The 22,469-nt window shown below is 42.9% G+C and overlaps 1 protein-coding gene across 4 annotated transcripts in view; it reads right to left on the bottom strand.

Moving 5' to 3' along the window:
• PHTF2 (putative homeodomain transcription factor 2) overlaps window positions 1-22,469 on the bottom strand; it is a 110,858-nt gene that overhangs the window by 51,916 nt on the left and 36,473 nt on the right. For 3 of the 4 annotated variants that reach the window (XM_075599610.1, XM_075599607.1, XM_075599608.1), the window contains exon 2: window positions 17,222-17,301. The exons of the other annotated variant lie outside the window; for it this stretch is intronic. In XM_075599610.1, coding sequence (XP_075455725.1) covers window positions 17,222-17,266 — 45 coding nt within the window. In that variant the 5' untranslated portion in view covers window positions 17,267-17,301. The remainder of the gene's footprint in view (window positions 1-17,221; window positions 17,302-22,469) is intronic. 4 annotated transcript variants of the gene reach the window in all.

Consider the following 22,469-nt stretch of genomic DNA (forward strand, 5'->3'; position numbering starts at 1 on the left):
GATCTTATCCTTCTTCTCTCCTCAGGTAAAAACCATCTCTAAATCATCATTGAAGCCTTTGCTGTGTGTATTATATAGTATATGCAAGTGATCCAATGCTAGGTAAAAAAACATATTTGAATGCTGTTTTCTGTCTACCCCTAATCAAATTAAGTGTTGCCACCTAGGCAGGGAACACCCTGTATAGAAAACCATTTGTTTGAATGTGCCTCAGATGTGCTAATTAAGCAGACAGAACCACACTGTCAGGTGACTTTTTAGGCCTATATAAACCCAGTCAGAACAGCTAGTCTGCCTGCAGCCCATATCCAAGTGGCCCATTATAAGTGGCATGACTATTGAACAACTGAAGTTTAAAAGGAAGGTCAAAAGAAGTGAAGAAGAAGTGGACACCCCCAACTGGCCCTGATTCCTGCATTTGAACTACGCTGGAAAGGAGGATATCATCAATACCAGACTGCATCATTACTGCTGTGATGCTGCCTTTACCATTTATATTTGCTGTGACTTCACTTCTTCTCAAATTATGCACTTCTTTTTACCAGCCTCAGTATGTCTCTAACTCCATTCATATATCTCCATCTCTCCTTCCTTCACCACTTCTCTGTTCACATGAACTCCTTTCTTACCTGCGTCCTCTGACACCACACAGCTATATCCCCTGCACTAAAAAACAACCCTACAAATCATCCTCACACATCCTCTTTCTATCCATGCTTCTCCTCCTTGCTTCTGGGGATATCTCTCCCAATCCTGGTCCCTGTCTTATTCCTATATGCGCTCGTCCTCGCCTGCCAACTGCAACCTCTACTCCTTCTGGTGTCAACCCCTCCAACCTCATACCCATCCCCTGCCACCCTCCCTCCTCTCTCCCTTTCTCCTGTGCCCTTTGGAATGCTCGCTCCCTCTCTAACAAGTTCCTCTCTGTGCATGACTTCTTTCTCTCTCACTCCCTGCTTCTCTTTGCTATAACTGAGACCTGGCTCACTCAGTCTGACTCTGCTCTGGAAGCTGCCCTCTCCTATGGTGGCCTTTCCTTCTCCCACACTCCGCGCACTGATGGCAGGGGTAGAGGCGTGGGGCTCCTGCTCTCCTCTCTGTCGTTACCGAACCCTTCCTATTCCTCCCTCTCTTGGTTTTCCCTCCTTTGAGGCTCACACTGTCCAGATTTTCTCTCCTCTCCCTGTTCATGTGGCGGTCATCTATCGCCCACCTACCTCTACTCATCCCCCTTCTGCCTTTCGCTCTCACTTTGAATCCTGGCTCTCTTTCTTCCTCTCCTCAGACTCCCCTGTTCTTCTCCTTGGGGACATCAATTGCCACATTGATGACCCCTCTCTCCCTTGGGCTTCTCGCTTTCTTTCTCTAACCTCTTCTTTTGGCCTTCAACAGTGGACTGCAGCCAGCAGCCACAAGGATGGCCACTACTTAGACCTGGTTTTCACTAAGAACTTTTCTCTCTCCGACCATCATCTCATCTCATTTTCTCTATCTCGCTTCTCCCCTTCTCCACCTCCATCTACACCACGGTTCTGCAGAAACCTGCGCTCTATTCACTTACCTGACTTTGAGTCCACTTTACGCTCCTCCCTCTCATCTCTCAGCTCTGCTACAGACCCCGACAACCTGGTCAGGAACTACAACTCTGTCTTGTCCTCCTCTCTTGATCTACATGCCCCACTTTCTCTCTGCCGCACTCGCCCTTCTAACCCTAGACCCTGGCTAAATTCCCACACACGCATGCTGCGTTCCTCCACTCGTTCCTCTGAACGCCTCTGGAGGAAGTCTCATACTCTAGCAGACTTCCTTCACTACAAATTTATGCTATCCTGTTTCAACTCTGCCCTCTCGCAAGCTAAACAAGCCTACTTTTCTGCACTAATCAACATGCACAAGTCTAACCCACGCCGATTGTTCTCTGTCTTTGATACTCTACTCAAACCACCCTCAGCTGCCTCTCCTTCATCCATCTCCGCTCAGGACTTTGCTGACTATTTTAAGGAAAAGGTGGAATCCATACGTCAGAACATCCCCTCTGTTTCTTCTTCCCATCCTACACCTCTTCCTAACTCTCCTCCTGCCTTCCTTGACTCTTTTTCCACTGTCTCAGAGGAGGATGTGTCGCTGTTGATCGCCACTTCTCCCTCTACCACTTGCCCTCTTGACCACATTCCCTCCCATCTCCTAAAACCTCTTGCTCCTACTATAATCCCTACGCTCACACACATTTTTAACTCCTCCCTCTGCTCTGGAACCTTTCCATCCTCCTTCAAACATGCAACAGTCATACCATTACTCAAAAACAGCAAGCTTGACCCTACCTGTCTTTCTAACTATCGACCTGTCTCCCTCCTGCCTTTTGCCTCTAAACTCCTTGAACGTCTTGTATTCTCTCGCTTGCTCCATTTTCTCAACACCTATTCTCTCCTAGACCCTCTACAATCTGGCTTCCGCACTGCTCACTCCACGGAAACAGCCCTCACTAAAATAACTGACAACCTCCATGCTGCCAAAGACAGAGGTCATTACACTCTGCTCATATTACTCGACCTCTCTGCAGCATTTGACACCGTGGACCACCCTCTTCTCCTTCACATTCTCCATACTCTTGGTATTCGGAACAAAGCTCTATCCTGGATCTCATCCTACCTCTCCCATCGTACTTTCAGTGTCTCTTCTGCTAACACCTCCTTCTCCTCTATTGATCTCTCTGTGGGGGTACCCCAGGGCTCTGTCCTGGGACCTCTTCTCTTTTCTCTGTACACACTCTCTCTAGGTGACCTAATAACATCTTTTGGGTTTAAATATCACCTCTATGCTGACGAGACACAAATATACTTTTCAACACATGACCTTACACCTGCTATACAGACCAAAGTTTCTGAATGTCTCTCTGCTATATCATCCTGGATGGCCCTCCGTCGCCTTAAACACAACATGGCTAAAACAGAGCTCCTCATACTTCCTCCCAAACCTGGCCCTACTACCTCCTTCCACATTACTGTTGGAACTACGATCATCCACCCAGTAGCCCAAGCACGCTGCCTAGTGGTCACACTCGACTCCTCTCTCACATTCGCCCCTCATATTCAAAACATTTCTAAAACTTGTCGCTTTTTCTTCCGCAATATAACTCTGACTCAGGCCCTCATTCTCTCCCGTCTTGATTACTGTAACCTCCTGCTGTCCGGCCTTCCTGCCTCTCACCTGTCTCTCCTACAATCTATCCTAAATGCTGCTGCCAGAATCACTCTACTCTTTCCTAGATCTGTCTCAGCATCTCCCCTCCTGAAATCCCTCTCCTGGCTTCCAATCAAATCCAACATCTCACACTCCATTCTTCTCCTCACTTTTAAAGCTTTACACTCTTCTGCCCCTCCTTACATCTCAGCCCTAATTTCTCGCTATACACCACCCCGACTCTTGCGTTCTGCTCAAGGATGTCTTCTTTCTACCCCCTTTTTATCTAAAGCCCTCTCCCGCCTTAAACCTTTTTCACTGACTGCCCCACACCTCTGGAATGCCCTTCCCCTCAGTACCCGACTAGCACCCTCTCTATCCACCTTTAAGACCCACCTTAAGACACACTTGCTTAAAGAAGCATACGAATAGCACTGTGAACATTCTGAACACATGATACATAAAGCTTGGCCCCCTGCAGACGCACTTACCAGAACTCCCTCCTACTGTCTCTGTACGTTCTCCCTACCTACCAATTAGATTGTAAGCTCCTCGGGGCAGGGACTCCTCTTCCTTAATGTTATGTTTGTCTAAAGCACTTATTCCCATGATCTGTTATTTATATTATCTGTTATTTATTTGATTACCACATGTATTACTACTGTGAAGCGCTATGTACATTAATGGCGCTATATAAATAAAGACATACAATACAATACTAATAGATCTTCCCTATCCTTCCCCTTTAATACCTTATGGTGTCCCCAATTCTTTCCACCTCACGGTTCAAATGACTTTCTCACTTTGCCTGCTTTCCGTCTAAACTTTATAGCTATCTGATTCTCCATATCTGCCACCAGGCTATGTGCATTATGAGGGAGTGTACCTGTTCCGGTGAGGAGAGGCAATTCAGCAGGCACCACGAAGCAGAAGAAAAAAGTTGCTGAAGCTGGACTGTGCTGTATGACAATTCCTTTGAAAAAGCCCAATCTCTGGGTGAAACGCGTTAGAGGCGCAGGGGTATGCGTCCCCCCTCTTTTTAACCATGCTGCATTAAAGGACTTGTCATACAGCACAGTCCAGCAACTTTTTTCTTCTGCTTCGTGGTGCCCGCTGAATTGCCTCTCCTCACCGGAACAGGTACACTCCCTCTGCTTGTTATATCAGCTTGGAGCACACAGAACCGGCGTTCTTATATATGTGAGTACAATTGCTGCCCCATGAGAGCTGCCCCAGGCATATAGGTTAATTCAGTTCAGAGAGACTGGAGAGGTCAAAGGGGGGGGTTTAAAGACTCCCCCCTTACAACTCTGCATATCTCTGCCATACCTGGTGCCATCTAGGGGTTTCATGCATACAGCCTCAAGTATGCATTATCACACCAAGTGATCCGGTTCAAATGCAGTTAGATATACTCATTTTTATCATTGTGGGTTAATACAAAGCTCTGTAGCACCGGGTGATTGGGGTCCTCTACCCCATATTTTTGTTTTTATGTGCATTATGATGTGACATACCAGCCAAAAACCCTGCCAGGTACAACACCCACTGGCTGACTTGCTTGTCAGAAATTGTAATCGCTCATAAAATGAATGCGTTTAAATGAGAAAACAAAAATCCAGGTGCATACCTCTATGGTTCTCTTCGCATGCATGCAAAGTTACCAGGATTCATGGTCTTGGAGCTATGGCCCTGACAGACTATAATAGATTTAATAAATCCAAGCCAAACTTGGGGAGACTACCACTTCTGTAGATAATTTTTAGTTGTCACCTTAACTTGCGTTGCGAAATGTCATTGCTGTAAAATACCTTTCTGTATCTCAATCCTTTAAATACACTGTGCTTTCCAATGTACTCTGTATTGATTTACTATGCAGTATTATGTCTTAAACAAACTGCTGCAGCTTTAAAACATGAGTCAGTAATTACAGTGACTGTTTATGGAGCGCTAAAAGGAGGGGCCACATTAATGTCAACATTAGTCACAAGTTTGTATTCAGAAGAATAACCTCAATGTCAACAAGTACACGTGTTTAATGAGGCCTTTTATCTCAGTGAAGGGCATGTTGATCTTCCAAACATCTGACTTTCACAGTAGGGCAAGCATCAACAATATTTCTATTTACCTTCTCAGAGTGAACGGCAAGATGTTAAAGGGGAAGCATTTAGGTTTGAGACTATGAAAAAAATAAAAAAGTGTTTTCTGGAGGATATGGCGATAGTGAGTTGGACTAGAAAAGTTATAAGGTGGGGGGGGGGGGGGAGGAGGGAGAAGCATGAGGCACTGTGTAACGGTGTGTAACGGTGTTTCCCCCACCCGGTGGGAGATTTGGCCATTACTAGTCATGTGGTGCATGATACCTGCTGGTAACAGGAGGGCTGAGCTGTCCGCTGATGGTAGTGGGGACACAGGATCAGGTACATTACCCATATGGTTCTCTAGCAGGGCAGCACCCCCATCTGCCGCAAGCTCCAAGATGAATTTTAGATTTCATTTACACCAGTAGTACAGGGCTTACTTACAGAAATAGAAACGTTACAAGAACATACAGAATAATACCTGTATGCAAACCGTTTAATAAAATAACGGGGTAAAATAGAGAACCTACTGTATACGTTACCAACGCACAACATCAGTTCCCTCCCAAGATAGATATTTTGGGAGTTTGGAAGATGAGAATTCACATGTCATGTTAGCATAAAACATATCTTGTTATATTCTGATTTCATATCCCAAATGCATGGTTTTTATCCTAAAGACCCCACATTGGGAACAGACTGAATCCACCTTCTGGGGTGTGTCCTTGACTCGCCCCTCATCAAGCACTATAATGATATTTGTATGGCTTGGGGAGAGAAAATTGTTTTTGAATTGAAAATACCAGAGTATAATATATATATATATTATTTATTTTTAATAGTTTTGAAGTAAGGGGCCCCTTGAGCTGAAATTAACGCCCTTCAGCTCCGGGGACCCCTTTCTATCTGAGAATTACACTGGCAGGGGTTGCCGGTATCTCTCTGCGGTTTAAATCTCCCGCGTCAAAGGGCCAATGTCACAGCTTCCTATTGGCAAGCAGAACAGGAGACATATAAAGCCGCCCTTTTCGATAGCTCTATCTCTAGAAGAAGTATCTCAGGAAGCAAGGGGTCCTTTGAGCTGAAATTAACAAGGCTCAGCTTCGGAGACCCGCTGCTTCAAATCTATTTTTTTTGGCCTGGAGTGCCTTTTTAACCTTTTGTTTACTTAAGTGTACAGAATACAGTATAGCTAGTGTTTCTCATTGTGACGATAGGCCTTATCTTGAAAGCAAAGTAGAATTTATTTCAGCAAACATCCCATTACATGCAGTACCGTTTCAATCTTAACATACAAGCATACGCACATACATCTAATAAACACAATCCATGTTGAAGGTGCAGTTCCATTTACCAACATATACAGAATATGAAGTCAAATGAAAGCACTCAACAATGTAACCACTTTGACCATTAATGCTTGTTTCCCAATTAATGCATGGTTATTAGCTGTGCAAATTCAGAATAGTTTTAGTTTGAGATGTACAAAGCAATTGCTGTTTGTGTATGTTTATAATCACCATGCACTACAACAAATTATTTCTGAGCAATTACATACCAAGGTGTGTGCTATTAAATACACACCTCTGATTCATTAGGGAGGGAAGGAAGACTAGTTGAAGGGACAGTTTAACCTACAAAACAAATAAATAAATATATAAATATATATATATAAATAAATATGAAGACCATTATTTATGTGGCTTTATCTATCATTAGCTTAGCCACAGGCTTCTGGGTACTATGATTTGCTTAGTGTCAGTGCCGGTAGGTGTGTAGTCGCCCCTGTTGATAGTGTCTAGTTCTGTGCATGCTGCTTGCTGGCGTCTTTGGTTGCCAGGGTTACCACGGACGACTCTAGTGTACTGTATTGGTGCACAGTTCCGTTTCCCTATTGGTTCCCCGGCTCAGAGTGTTTTTTGATGCGCATGCTCGACAAGTGACGCGCTACATGTCCTGGCACCGGACGCACAGTGCTGACATCAGAGTGGGCTGCTCTGATTGCGAAATTGATCTCCTTCCGTTCGTGGGTGTGGAAGATATGACCATATTCAGGTATTGGCTATTGGTGCATGGCAGACAGCTGAGGTGCATGCTAATGCTGATTGGGTGATGGTGATTGGTTTGTTTTATTTGTGGTGCACTATGGGTGGGGGTATATATATATTGTCACTGTCACTTGTTGTTTGCACGGCCCTGAGGAAGGTCTCCCTGTGGGACCGAAACATTGCCTATGGTGTAACTGTTTCAATACAATTGCTTTTGGACTACCTCTTGCAGTTTGCTGTCTCCTTTACTGGTCTTTGGGCTGGTAATTATGCTGTGTGGAATTCTATGGGACAAGCATCTGCCTTATGCTTTACATTAGTGTGCTGACTGGCTTCGTGTGGATATAGATAGATAGATAGTGAGAGAATAAAATAAACAGGCGCACACCTAGTGTATTAACGTATAAAAAATATGTATTTTAAGGAACATGAACTCATTCAAATGCCCACTCACAAAGGTAGTAAAAAACAAGCGTGTATGAGATAAGATCTCAATCGCCAACAACGCGGTCCTCTCGGCACCCCACGAGGTCCCGGCGTTCTCCTGCGTCGCTCCTCCACGTGAACTGGAACCTTCCTTGAGCACCCGGCAATGATGTTCTTCCGGATACAAACAAATCAAGAGTTCATACAGGCCAGTATGAATACGTTCAATATGAATCGCGGGGAGACTCAGGAGCTCATACACAGCCTCTGTGGTATCCACTGAGTGTCAGCCACACAGTTAGACCGCGCCCTACGCGTTTCGTCATCAAATGACTTCATCAGGGGTGCCTAATAGGTATAACCTCATAGTATATATAGGGAAATGTTTCATTGATTAATTATGCACATGTGAAAACAATCAACATTATTCTCAACCTCATCTATGTAACAACTTGACACTTTAAGTGCCAATGAGCTTTGAACGCAATCTAACTGACCTGCTCCTCTACATCAGACGAGGGTTGCTATACAAGCAATCACGTTTGGGATGCTAGATGATTCTTGGCACACTGGTGCCGTCAACTTTCCTGCAGCAAAAAGTTTAAAATCACCCTATCCATCTCCTCCACTGTCCCTGGTTTTTGTTCTGACCACATTCCAGAAATACAGCGTATGGCAGTTTTCCTCACAGCATAGTGCACAAGGAAAGTAATGGGGGTCTGGTCACAGCCATGATCATCGATATCTGCTCAGGCAGTCACTCCAACAAGCTAGCTAAGGGGTAAGGGTTAAAACCAATGTGATGTGATGCCCAACGCTATTAGAAAGTACTTCCACTTACAGGTTATTCCTTACAATAACTACACTTAATTAAAACATTTCTCAACACGGAACTGTACAAATGGCTTTACAATTTAAAAGGAGTACTGACAGATTCTTCTATTATTTAGTAAATTATACTAAAAGCCTTAACTGCTTTAACGTCATGCTCCGATGAAGCCGTGAGCGTGTTCTTAGCTTACTATTAACATTCACAGCCTTTAGCGTACCTTCTGTGTGCCATAGGAAAAAAGGGTTGAGCTGAGGATACTGTGGTTCCATTACCAACTTTTTCATGTATTAAAAGTGCATGCCCAGTTAGATGTTGGAGTTGTAATGTAGTGTAAGCACTCGGCAATGTAACATCTTCCTAACCATTCAGAACTTATTTCCGCATTTACGGCATATTTGTCTGGTGTTAAAATGTAGTCAGGAAATCCGACTGTCGAAAATGAAACTACATAAATTACGGAATATACACTGCTGATAGCTAGATGCTTTTGAACCGCAGCAATGCCAATGTTATTGCCGTCAGGCCCAAATCATAAAACACTTCCATATTTTTCTCTCCCGCAAAAATAATTTGTGCAATATTTCTCTCTTCAAAAAAAAAAAAAAAGACTAAAGATTTCACAACACAGCAGGTGTTCTACATCAGGTTCTGGTTCAGTTGGGTATGGATCTAACTTGCCTCTTCTCATGGAGCTTCTGATTCTTGTTTGTTTATTATTTCTAAAAAAAATTTTTAAAAACCACTGCCATTATGTCAGAAGGGGATCTGTGCATGGGGCGTTCCTTCATTCTGCCACACTACTTCAGGTAGGTTTGTGTGTGCACCATATTTAGAGATGTGTTAAACTGGCCAAAATGCATTACTGACATTTTCAGATTTCCCCCCAATTTGATTCCCTGCGAAACGTTAACCAAGCCTCAAAAGGCTACAAATGTTGGCAAATTAGAACGCTCTCAGCAAAATCTCGCCAAACAGTACGCTCAACATGGCGAGTATATTGACAATCTAGAGATTTGAGAGAATTTAAAACAAAATTAAAATGCACATTATTATAGTTTATTTATAAAGCATTAACATTGTCTATAGCGCAGTGCAACGGAGAGCTATAAGTTAAACAGAATGACATACCAAATAAGGACAAACAAGCACAAACCGATATAAGAAGGTAGTGAGGGCACATTGGTCTCGTGCTTTGTGAGTCGCTTGCTAACTGTGGACTCAACCACTGCTTTTTGGCAACTGAAAAGTTTACATTTCGCAAGGCTCAGGACCGCATGCAAAGTTATAGAAAACAGCAATAACTACAACTGTAATTTTGTTCATTGTCATTTAGGAAAAAAAGATGTGGTGCCACCATAAATAAATAATTGCAGGTCACTTACCCACATCTACCCTGAAGATCAGCCTCCCCATGGTGTTATTTCCAATAGCTCAGGATGGCCAACACCAGTCCTCAAGGGTCACCAATGACTAAGCCACCTGTGCTGAAGCAGGGATATTCTTAAAACCTGACCTGTTGGTGGCCCTTGAGGACTGATGTTGACATCCCCTGCAAGAGGTGGTGAACTGAAAGCTTTCAATCCTACGGCTGCACTTATACTTAAGGCGACGGCGCCGTCACAAGTACTTGAAGTCCATCGCGGGTGCCCATAGTGGGCGCGACCGCGACACATAGCGAATTGAAGCTCTGAACAAAAGTGATTTTGACTTGGAAAGTGACGGCAGCGTGACATGAGTGGTTCAGCCAATGAGAGCGAACCACTCACGGCCACGCCTCCGCCACGCCTGTCGCCTCCCGAGGTCTCTTGAACTAAAGTTAAACTATCGCTATAGCGACGTCACTCGCCCGTAGCCGTCGCTATAAGCGTAGCCTTAGGCCTCGGGCATGGTCAGCGCTTAGGTGCTGACCCGTGCTGAGGCGCGCTCTCGCTTACCAGTGAGCCCCTGCAGCCGCAATGAGAGCGGCTTTAGCAGGGGCTCGCGCACGCTTCCGCAAGCGTGCGGAAGCGTAGGTCTTATCCAAATTTTAGATTTCGCGCTCATGGGAGAGCAAGGCCGGTCACGTGAGCGGTTCGCCCAATGACAGCGAACCAGCTCCGTGACGTCACTGGCCCGCCCCCCGGACGGCGCGCTAACCAAAGCCAGGGAAAGCACCCGCTTTCCCTCAGCCTCAGCGTGCCTCCGCACGGCTGCTGCAACCCTGGACGCAGCCTTAGTCTGGAAACCCAACTGTAGAAAGGTTTTGAGGACAAGGACTCAAGACTATTGCAAGCTCCAATTGCACTCCACTGCAAGCTCTACCTTACACTTTCCAAAAAGTCTCTATTGGGTATAAGGCTTTAAATTACTGTACGACCGAAAGCCAAAAAGCTTTAGCTGGATCCTTTAAGATGCAGGACCTATTAAAGTAGCGCCGCTTCTTAAAGGATTTAATGACAGGTGTTGATGTAATGCACGATCCTCAGCAATCTTATAGAAACAGAAGGGTGATGACATTTTCCATGTGAAATGCATTATCTGATGAGCCATGGTAATTCCCAATAAAATCCAATAACTGAATTTAAATGCATGGAGAGATTGTCCAGATTTTTGTAGCAAGTGTCATACAACGCCCTTGCCCTTTCCATGACACCACGCTGTCCATAAAGCTTAAAAACAGCAATGTTCCTTAGAACAATCACAATATTTGAAGTACTGCAACAGTAACAGAGCTTGGGTGGAATATACAAATTCACCATCCATCATGGTAAGTAAACAACATTCTCAGAGGCATGGCATTTTATTACAGACCAGCTGAGAGACCCGGCGTTGCCCGGACAGGAGGGGGGGGGACAGGGACGGGGACAGTGGACAGGAGGGGGTGGGGGGACAGTGGACAGGAGGGGGTGGGGGGACAGTGGACAGGAGGGGGTGAGGGGACAGTGGACAGGAGGGGGGGGGACAGTGGACAGGAGGGGGGGGACAGTGGACAGGAGCGGGGGGGACAGTGGACAGGAGCGGGGGGGACAGTGGACAGGAGGGGGGGGTTGCTTAAAATTTCCGGGTCCCCCCTCTCCACTCCCCTTTATGTATCTCCGCTCCCCCATCTCTCTCCGCTCCTCCCCCCCCCCCATGCGCCGCTCTGGTCCCGACCCTACAGTGTCTGACACACACACACACACACAGTGACACACACACACAGTGACACACACACACAGTGACACACACACACACACGTCACCTCTCCTTCCGGGCGCAGCCATCTTAGGCATTCGGCGCCGCGAGGGAGGAAAGGGGTCCTTCCGGGCGCCGCCATCTTATGTACTCGGCGCCGCGAGGCAGCTGCAGGCTGCCTGCCCACTGCCTGTCCCGCCGCTGGGGAGGGAGGGAAGTGAGCACCGGGGAGGGAGGTGACTGAGCGCCGGGGAGGGAGGTGACTGAGCGCCGGGGAGGGAGGTGACTGAGCGTCGGGGACAGTGGCGGGTCTTTGGGCGGGAAAACACGCACCTGACAGGAGCCGGGCGGGAACAGACCGCCTCAGTATTGCCAACACCGCCATCTTGTGTGATCTTACGCGAGTGCCCAGCACACGATTTATATATACAGTATCCTGTTGTAAATCATGTGTATAAATAGTCTGAGGAAAGAGAGAGCGACATCTGGTGGGACCAGATTCAGGAGGAAGGGGGTCCCTCCAGAGGCTGCCTGCCCACTGCCTGTCCCCCCGCCGGGGAGGGAGGTGAGTGAGCGCCGGGGAGGGAGGTGAATGAGCGCCGGGAAGGGAGGCGCGTGTGATGGGGGGGGGGGGGGGAGGAGGAGGAGTGTGTGTGTGTGTGTGTGTGTGTGTGTGTGTGGCCGAGGGGGAAGAGAGTGGCAGTTGGGTGACGTCAGAGCCACCAATCTGATTGGCCAGAGGCTGAGGACCAATCAAATTCACCGCAGCTAGCACCAACCTTTCGATTTTATATATTAAGAAGATTAGTACAGGGGAGTGCAAACTTTTGGCGCTGCGCCCCCCGCCTGCTCCCGCTCGCGCCCCCTACCTGGTTTGGTGGCATCAAATGACGCTGCGGGGTCATGTGACGTCACGCGACCCCCGTTGCCATAGACGGGCTTGTGACATTACTCCGCTTGACGCCGCATTGCCATGGCGGTGCGTCACAGCAACGCACCTGAACCCCGATAAGCGAGTTGCAGAGGCTTCACGCGATCCTCTGCAACTGCCCACGCCCTCCCCCCCAAAAAATGCTGCACCCCAATTTGCACACCGCTGGATTAGTAGATGGGTTTAGAATAAAAAATTATTTCTGTTGAAAGCACACCCTCTCTGCTGAGGACAGAAGCAATGCTCAGTCAAGTACAATAGTCATAACACCCTACGTCACAAAGAAATGGGGAAACGGCTGCGATTAAGACATAGGGATAGATTCCCAAACACTATATAGCCCAATGACTGCCATTAACTTGAAATACAAATGTCACCCGATCGACCATAATCGGAGTTTCACAAAGTTACCCCAGCAGGCTCTTTTAGTGGGATAAAGTTTGTCACTTTGTATCATGTTTGTTTTACCAGGTCATGTATTGAATAAATGCTTTTCAGAAAAGGAATGTAGTGTAATACCTACAGCACTATGCAGAAAAACACAATGAAAGAATCATATTAAAAATATGATTAATTGTCTTGTATGGGTGTGGCAGGTGAGAACCCCGTCTATTTTAGCTTTAATCTATAAGTAGATCATGAGAAATGCAGTCTTCACATTTTTCTGAATCATCAGCAGTTTGTTGCACAAACACAACAAGTGATATTTGGAGGTAATCAGGAAAAAAAAAAAGTATATTATTAACCCATCGAGTCCCACGGTCCTTCCAGCAAATTGCAAACGTGATCGCTACATGACGTTCATCGCTCCACAGTGATCTTATTTATAAAATATTTTACCAGGAAGTAATATATTGAGAGTTACCTCTCGTTTTCAAGTCCTGGACATAGAAGCGGAAAAAGCAACAACATACGAGATGCGTCCTAAGACCTCCACGTGCCATGAACATCCATAGAGCACTCGGGGTTAATCAAATTGCTGATGCTGCCAACATACTGAAGCATGTGTCAAGACAAAAGGGGTGCAATTTTGGGGCAACAATATTGCTCCAGATGTATCAAAGCTAAAATCTTCTATTTCATTTAATACATATGGCAATGTTTTCTTTGCTCCAAAAATGCACAACTTTTTCGTTGTTGTTTATTTTGAATATGTTCATAATTTATAAAGGAGAATGGGGAGGGATACAAAATAAAATAGGGATGAGGGAAGGGGGTGGGAGGACATGGTACAATTCATATACAGCCGGACCTCACTTATCCGACGTAATGCGGCCCACAAACCGCCGTCGGATAACGAGTCCATGTTAATCCGCGGCGGCGAGCGTTCGATAAGCGGTTCAGACGTCGGATAATGCGACTGCTTTATGCAACAGTGGATAAGGAATTCCACGGAAAGCGGGCCGCCAGATACCGAGGACCACCGACACATTTCTATTTCATCATGACAATATATTATCTGAAATGCTAATTAATGATTAAATTCTGACATATTGTGAAGACTCCCAGGGGAGCCAGATCTCACAAACTTTATCAAAAGATGCATTTCACAAACTTGTGAACGGAGATTAAACTTCTTTTAATTTTTTGAAAATCATAGGTGGCGGTTCTTCCTTTTCCCAGAAGTTAGCTATAGCACATCTCATGGACAACGTGTGGGAAGTCAATATTTGAAAAGGTTATGAGATTTTTATTTTTAATAAAATAATGCTGTAAATGGATCTCTTGAAATTATTTGAGTTACTTCTATGAAATCAAAGATCTGGGACCAGGTTTGGGGACAAGACCACCAGGTGTGGGACATCATACGAACGTCATCACGTCCTCTCCAACATCTATTGGAACATTTGGTATATATTTAATGCAATCTATTTGGAACTAGATGCCAACAGAGTAGGATTATATATCCATTCTCTTTTCTATTAGTACAAAATCGAGCTTCTAGTGGTGTTTGTGGATATGGTTTCCCCAGCACATCATTTATGAGAGAGAGATGGAGAGCGAGAGACACTGAGAATCCGTTCATTAAGGGAGAGTTTTTAAAAACAAGAAAGTTCTCTCAATGTATTCCTAGGTAAATTCAGAGAGCATGAAATTTCTGTTGTAGGAAGCGGGAAAAAAATCAGATTTGGGAAGATTATATTTTGTTTGTAATTCAATAAAAGATTTGACTGTTCCAGAAGTTTATTTTTGTTGTTTATTAGTCTTGTAATTTCCGCCTCTTGTCAAGAGGAGACATTTCTGCATTCACATCCATCTGGAAATTGTGGATTGGAGAATAGTGGGAGGATTGGGGGATGGATTTTGTATTAGACCGGCTTTTTTCACCCATTTGTCCCAGTAGGAGAGCAAGACCTGGGCAGAATGTCATATATTTCTCAAATCAAATCAAAACGCCCTAAAGTAAATTTTCCAATGGGGATGTGCGTTTAATTTCCACTCATCGTTTAGGATTTGTTTTGGCGTGCCAGTCAATAACTGAAAATTGTACGGCAGCTAGGTAAAAGTTGAAATTAGGAAGGAACAACCCACCTTTTACAATTGGTCTCTGTAAAATAGACTGTTAATATGTTTATATAAAAAGTCCAGTATCTCCAGCTAATTGGTGAATATCGCAAATCACAAAATGCAAAGAGATACAAAAACAGTAGAAGCTGGGCACATGAATAAAAAGTAATTAATTTTATTAAAATCACATGACAGACGGACGTTTCGATCCAACGTGACCAATAATGAATAATAACTGCAATTTATACCCTTTCCGATAATGTGAGCGGGACCCGGCGTACCAGATTTAGCGTGATATCAGCGGTGAGAAAAGCACACCAAAGAAACAGCCATGGATACTGAATTGCAAACCCACAACCAGCGCTTGGGAGGTTTGACCACAGAAATACGCTGGACACAGAGAGTGTTGGTGGCGGGTCTGGCGATTCAGTATCCATTGATATGTTCATTGGCTACATCCGGAACGCTGGGTCCCGCTCACATTATTAGAAATGGTATAAATTGCAGTTATTATTTCATTGTTGGTCCACGGTAGACCGAAACGTCAGTCTGTTTTCCATGTGATTTAATAAAAGGAATTCATTTTTATTCATGTGCCCAGCTGCTACTATTTTTGTACTTATTAGTAGACAAACCACACTAAGAACAGTCTAACTTTTCACTTATGCACAGAGTTGACCTTATCCCTTCATAATTCTTGCTAGACGAGCATTTTAAAAAAACGTGACAAGTAGCACAAATCAAAACTTGCTGCTCTTTCATTAAAGATTAGTAACTAAAATTCTTATACTGTAGCTTAAAAGCTAAATAACATGGCATATTAATCTGCTGGATCTTGACAAATTGATCGACCGTCCATTACAGAGCACTACAGAACTAAAAGACTTAAAGCTGAAATTGCATTTAACTCATACAGAAGTTTCAAGTGGAAAGCACCAAACTATCTCAGTCGTCACAATTCTTTTTTTAATCTTTGCTTGATCATTTAACTTAGATCCAGCAGAGCATCACAACGTATGAAATACACAATAATACTTCCTATGTAGTTCAGGGCCAAATACTTAACATGATTAACAATAATAATAATAATAATAATATATATTTATAAATATATATATTAAAGGCTTCTTAATTGAGGAAGTTATGAAGCAGTTAGTAAAAGGCCTACAACGCTTTACGCTTCCCTACATAAAATACATTTCAAATGAATACTTCACTAAAACAGAATACTGTGGAATCTCACACGTGACCAGGATGAAATATGAAGTCTCATTTAAAAAAAAAATATTGTAATTAGGGCTATTTCTATTAGTTACGAATGTTTCCTTTACTAAATGTACTTTGCAGCATTACTAAATGTTACATTCATTATGGATCTTGTAAAAACAAAGCAGCAGGTTGCTGCTTTTTTTCAGTCTATACCTCCTACTGAGAGGTAATGCAATCAGGCAATGGAAAGACTCACGTCTTATTGCCTGTCAGGATCCAATTCCTGAAAAATGCTTTGAGACAAAGACGTTTTTAGTTGCACTGCCAACAGGAAACCATGCAGCTGTATTCTCATTTAGAAGCAAATCTAATGTGGAATGCAGTTTGCACCCACTGGATGCCAAATATGGGCTACAAATCACCATTTGAACGAATGTGATGCAAGTACAATTTCTAGCAATCGCTTCCCAAACTAAGAGGCAAAAAATGATAAGCAGCTATCAACATAGAAACGAACTGCACAGGGTTAAATGTGTTATTAAAAAAAAAAAAAGTGACGATGAATTATCGGGCAGAAAGGGTTAGGCTAATTGTATCAGTTTCATGTTATATACATTGTAGTGTATACTACATGTTCTGAACAGATTAATTATTATTAATATTAACATATCAGAAGACATTTTTTCTAGTGTCGAGTTGCACATTTTAAAATAAGATCAAGAACCAAAACTGCCAAGAAAATCCTGCATGGTTATTATAGTTTATCTACCACATCATCAAATTATAGTGTGCGCGTATGTGTAAATAAATGAAGATAGATGGGTGAGGGGGAGAACATAGGAAAAGCACTTACCTTTTTCTGGTACCAGACTATTGCATCTGTCACTTTGGACGCCATGTATTCTACAGAAGTCACACATTTGACATCTTCGGCTGCAGAGAGAGAGAGAGAGAAAGAGAGCACCTTACTTCCACCGTTCTCAATGTGAACTGATCATTAAGTACACTATATAAAAATAGCCCAGTTACCTGCACACCAAGGGGTGTGTCCCTACTTGCATTACACCGTGCCTCATTACTATTTTACTCAAATGTTTCACACGTCATCAACAGCCTGTTTTGATGAATCTGCTATCCTGAAAAGGTGCCACCCCCAGCATTTAATAGCCACACGAAACCAATGTGGTTTTTTTTTGTGATGAGTCAGTCATTCAATTTTACATCTTGGAAGTTTAATGTACAACAGATCAGAAAAATAAGACGTAGGTTTCTATACGCAACAGCAAGGCATACAATTATTTTCAAATGGCCTACCTGTTGAGTCAGGACACTTTACAGTTTTGTCTAAAAAGCTCTTTCCGATACATACCAAAAATGCAGCTTAGCTATTTATGATAACGTAGCTGTGGCCTTGATATTCCCCATGTACACCATAATCTCCTAACACACATCAGTTTGCCCTCTAAAGAATTGGAGAGGCACTTTCTGCGAAGGTGTCCAAGTTGGGAGAAAGAGTAATGGAGCTGCTGAATCCAACATGAATTTCCTCCAAGAAGATTCATTGGCAGGACATAACTGGGCGTTAGCAAGTCAGCTTGGACTGCAAGTGACCACAATTGGCCCGCTATTGGCAGACTGCTATTTCATGCCCTAAAATAGAATAGTGACTTATCTCAATGACAAAAAATATTTAAGCAGCTAGGAAACAAATACTATAAGTAAAACTGAAATAATTGCTAGATGTGCGTTATGCATTACATATAATTTAATCTATTTGAAATTCTGCATTGGTGTGTTTGTTTGTTTGTTGGCTACTGTAAGGCGCTTTCCCCATTCCCAACCCCACCAGCAGCTCTGTGTCTGTGTGTAAACGAGATACCCCCATGCAAACTCCTCCCTGCACTGGGAGAGGATGTGAACAGTCACAGAGAGCTCCCCCGCCTCCCTCCTTCGCTTAAAGGATAGGTTGCGCTGTTGTGGCGGTGACCGACACGTTAGTCAGCACAAAGTCAGGCACCAGCTTTGAATTATTAGGGTCGTCTGTTGATTTTTTCAACCTTGTTTGATGTCCCAATCAAGTGTTCTGACTGGTTTATAATACACAAGTTTTATATGAAATCCATTGGTTGCCCGACTTCAGCAAACATGTTACACACAGAAATGCCCAAATCTTAAAAACACTGTACACATAATATTGCACTTCTGCTTCACAAGAGTTTCCCTGCAGTGTCAATGACGGCACCAGCCAACATCTACTGACCAAAAAGGGAATGCACCAAGACAACAATAGGTGGTGGGGGGGGGGGGGGGCTAGATAGGAGACTTCAAAACCAAAGTTAGAGAATCCCCAAGAATGTCAAATTTATGAAGTATATGGATGTTTTCCAAGCTTTCAAACATGGTTTATGAACACATACTTAAAGTATTGGGATAGATCAATTGATAACTTGAGAGGAAAATAAAAAAGTCTAGGTTTTTACCTGGAAAAGAAGATACAATTGCCAATTTTACAATAGTGTCACTTTGGTAAAACACACCATTTTTTGGAAGCTTCCTGGAATCCGACATATTGCATAAACATTTACTCGCCGAGTTTTAAAAACGTACTTCATTTCATCTCGATAAATGCTAGGAAATACTGTTGTTTCATTTAGATGGGTCGAAATTACACTAACCCCCATCCCCCCCCCATCATATCGAGTTGCATGGCATTGAAAAACACCTTTTGGTGCCTATGGGCCAATATCGAATACCTTATCTTGTTGCAGCGTGGGTAAAAACAGATGTGCATGCACTTTAACAGTATTCATTTGTTATAGGGGAAACAATTAAAAAACACAACCCCCCGCAAAAATAAATAAATAAAAATAAAAAAAAAACTGTTGTAGGCCTACTATACAATAAAAAAAAGGAAACTGTGAGACAGTAAAGCATTGGTCCACAAACAATATTGATAGCAAGTGTACAATAACTTTAATATACAGTAGTGCTCTGGTACACTTCTCAATGTGCCAAGTAGAGAATTCTATTTGGACATTGCCTAGAGCAGGGGTGCGCAAAATGGAAGTCGCGGTGGTTACAGAGGCACTGCACTCTACCCCAAGGCATTTAAATGAAATGCTGGGGATCGTGTGAGGCGTCTGCAACTTCCCTTACCTTGTCCCCGGTGACGTATCCCGTGGCGTCATTTGACGCTGGAAACAAGGAAAGGAGGGGGGCGCGAGCAGGGGGGCACAGACTGAAAAGTTTGCACACCTCTGGCCTAGAGCACACTTGGGTACAAAAAAGCACTACCATATTAACATCTTTTACAAATTATTTAAATGTCTTTACTATGCCATTTTAATCTGGATTTGTAGTAAATGTGATTGTCAACCGCAGTTACAGTATCTGTTTTAGTGATACATTGTAACCTAATTTAACATCAATGTACAAAGTTCATTAAAGATGGCTGTGATGATCAGCGCTCACATTGTATAGAACAGCAGATACAGCAAGTTGTGAAAAACCCTGAGCGCAGTAAAGTTGTACCACTTCTATTTTTTTTTATTGTAAGTATGTAGGCCCATATTTACTAAGTAGAGCTATTCCATACGACACCTGTTGCCAGAAGATTCTTTATGGATTCAAAGGAGTAACCTTTTCATTGCAAACATAATCCAGATGTTATTGAGGTCATTAAAATGAGGCCGTTCCTTTTGAATGCACAGTCAAACACTAGTCTGCAGCACAAATAGGATTTGAACATTGTTTATGAATTGGCTAAATGCTACAGAGCTCGTCAGACAAAGCTCTATGACGTATAGAAAGACAGGCTTGGTGGCATTCCTTTAGTATTGTAGAACATGCTGGACAATAGCCAGATTTGAACACATGCCACTGTAAAAAAAAATATTACATAATAATCCATCAGGACTCAGTCCACCAAAAGCATGTGGCCGTGTGTTACATTAAAAGACTGTTCTACGAGTGCTTTGTGATTTTGAACAATGTATAGATCATGCCAAAATAACCTTATTTGTTTCTTTGAGGAGGTAAGTAGGAATTTAGACCAGGGTAATGCCGTTGATGTGGTCTACTTAGATTTTGCAAAGGCTTTTGATACGGTTCCCCACAAGAGGTTGGTGTACAAAATAAAGCAAATTGGACTCAGTAATAATATATGCACCTGGATTGAAAACTGGTTGAAGGATAGACAGAGGGTTGTCATAAATGGAACTTTTTCAGGTTGGGCTAAAGTCGTGAGTGGAGTACCACAGGGATCGGAACTGGGACCCCTGCTTTTTAACTTGTTTATTAATGACCTTGAGGTTAGCATCGAGAGCAAAGCCTCCATCTTTGCTGATGATACTAAATTGTGTAAGGTAAAAGCATCAGAGCAGGATGTAATTTCTCTTCAGAAGGACTTGGACAGACTGGAAACGCGGGCATATAAGTGGCAGATGAGCTTTAATACAGATAAATGTAAGGTTTTGCATTTGGGAAGCAAGAATAAACAGGCGACTTACAAATTAAATGGGGATAAATTAGGGGAATCCTTGATGGAGAAGGATTTAGGAGTGCTGGAAGTCAGCAGGCTTGGCAGTAGTGCCTGAAGTCATGCAGTAGCTGCAAAGGCAAGCAAGATCTTATCTTGCATTAAACGGGCAATGGATGGAAGTGAACATAATTATGCCCCTTTACAAAGCATTAGTAAGACCACACCTTGAATAAGGAGTACAATTTTGGGCAACACTTCTTAGAAAAGACATTATGCAACTAGAGAGAGTGCAGAGACGAGCCACCAAATTAATAAAGGGGATGGACTATGAATTAAGAAAAGGGACCTATCTTATGAGAGGCTAGCTAAATTAGATTTATTTACATTAGAAAAGAGGCGTCTAAGATGGGATATGATAACTATATACAAATATATTCGGGGACAGTACAAGGAGCTTTCAAATTAACTATTTATCCCAAGGACAGTACAAAGGATTCAGGGTCATCCCTTTAGGTTGGAGGAAAGGAGAATTCACCAGCAACAAAAGGAAAGGGTTCCTTACAGTAAGGGCAGTTAAAATGTGGAATTCATTACCCATGGAGACAGTGATGGCAGATACAATAAATTTGATCAAAAAAAGGTTGGACATCTTTATAGAAAGGAACCGTATACAGGGATATACCAAATAAGTATACATGGGAAGGATGTTGACCCAGGGATTAATCCGATTGCCAATTCTTGGAGTCGGGAAGGAATTATTTTTCCCCTTATGAGATATCATTGGATGATATGACACTGGAGTTTTTTGTTTGCCTTCCTCTGGATCAATAAGTATCGATATAGGATAAAGTATCTGTTGTCAAAATTTAGCATAGGTTGAACTTTATGTACGTATGTCTTTTTTCAACCTCATCTACTATGTATGTAACTTTAAATTGTTCCAAATATATAACAATTAATTTGAACCGCAACCAAAATTCCTAACAGGACAAAAATGATAAACATGCAGTAGATTAGAGAACATTTACTAGTGAATAAAAATTGAGAAGTCAGATAGCCCTTCTGTGACCTTCTACTTATGCAACATTGATTTTACTCTTTTAAACAACACATTCCTATTTATTAGCTACACAAAAGGAACCTCTTTCTTCCATGTTGGAGACTGGGGTATATGGATCAATGGAAAAGTGGGGAAAACGCTGGGCTTTAAAAAAATAAATAAATGACACACACACACTTATTTCAATGCGTCTTTTCTGTGATACATACGGTAGTTATTTTGCCACAAAATTGCTCCACTTTTGCCTTGTTATGCATATTAAGAATGCAGTCATAATTCGCATAGTTGCAATGAAATGGGCTCAGTGTAGAAAAATCATAAAGGATGGGCCATGTGAAAAATTGAGAGCAAACTTCTACTAATTAGGAACACGAGAAACAGATCTGTGAGAGCAAAGTCAGAAGGCTACAAAACATTTTGTTCACGGATGTAAAACTTCTTTAACTTTTAGGTAAATGTGTTCATATCATTTGATTGTCTCAATATCAAAAAGTGAGTGCAGGATCAGTAAAATAATGTAGGCATTGTATTACAGTCTAGGACAGGGTTTCCCAAACTTTT

The sequence above is a fragment of the Ascaphus truei genome, chromosome 5 (assembly GCF_040206685.1).
Source record: "Ascaphus truei isolate aAscTru1 chromosome 5, aAscTru1.hap1, whole genome shotgun sequence".
Taxonomy (NCBI): Eukaryota; Metazoa; Chordata; class Amphibia; order Anura; family Ascaphidae; genus Ascaphus; species Ascaphus truei.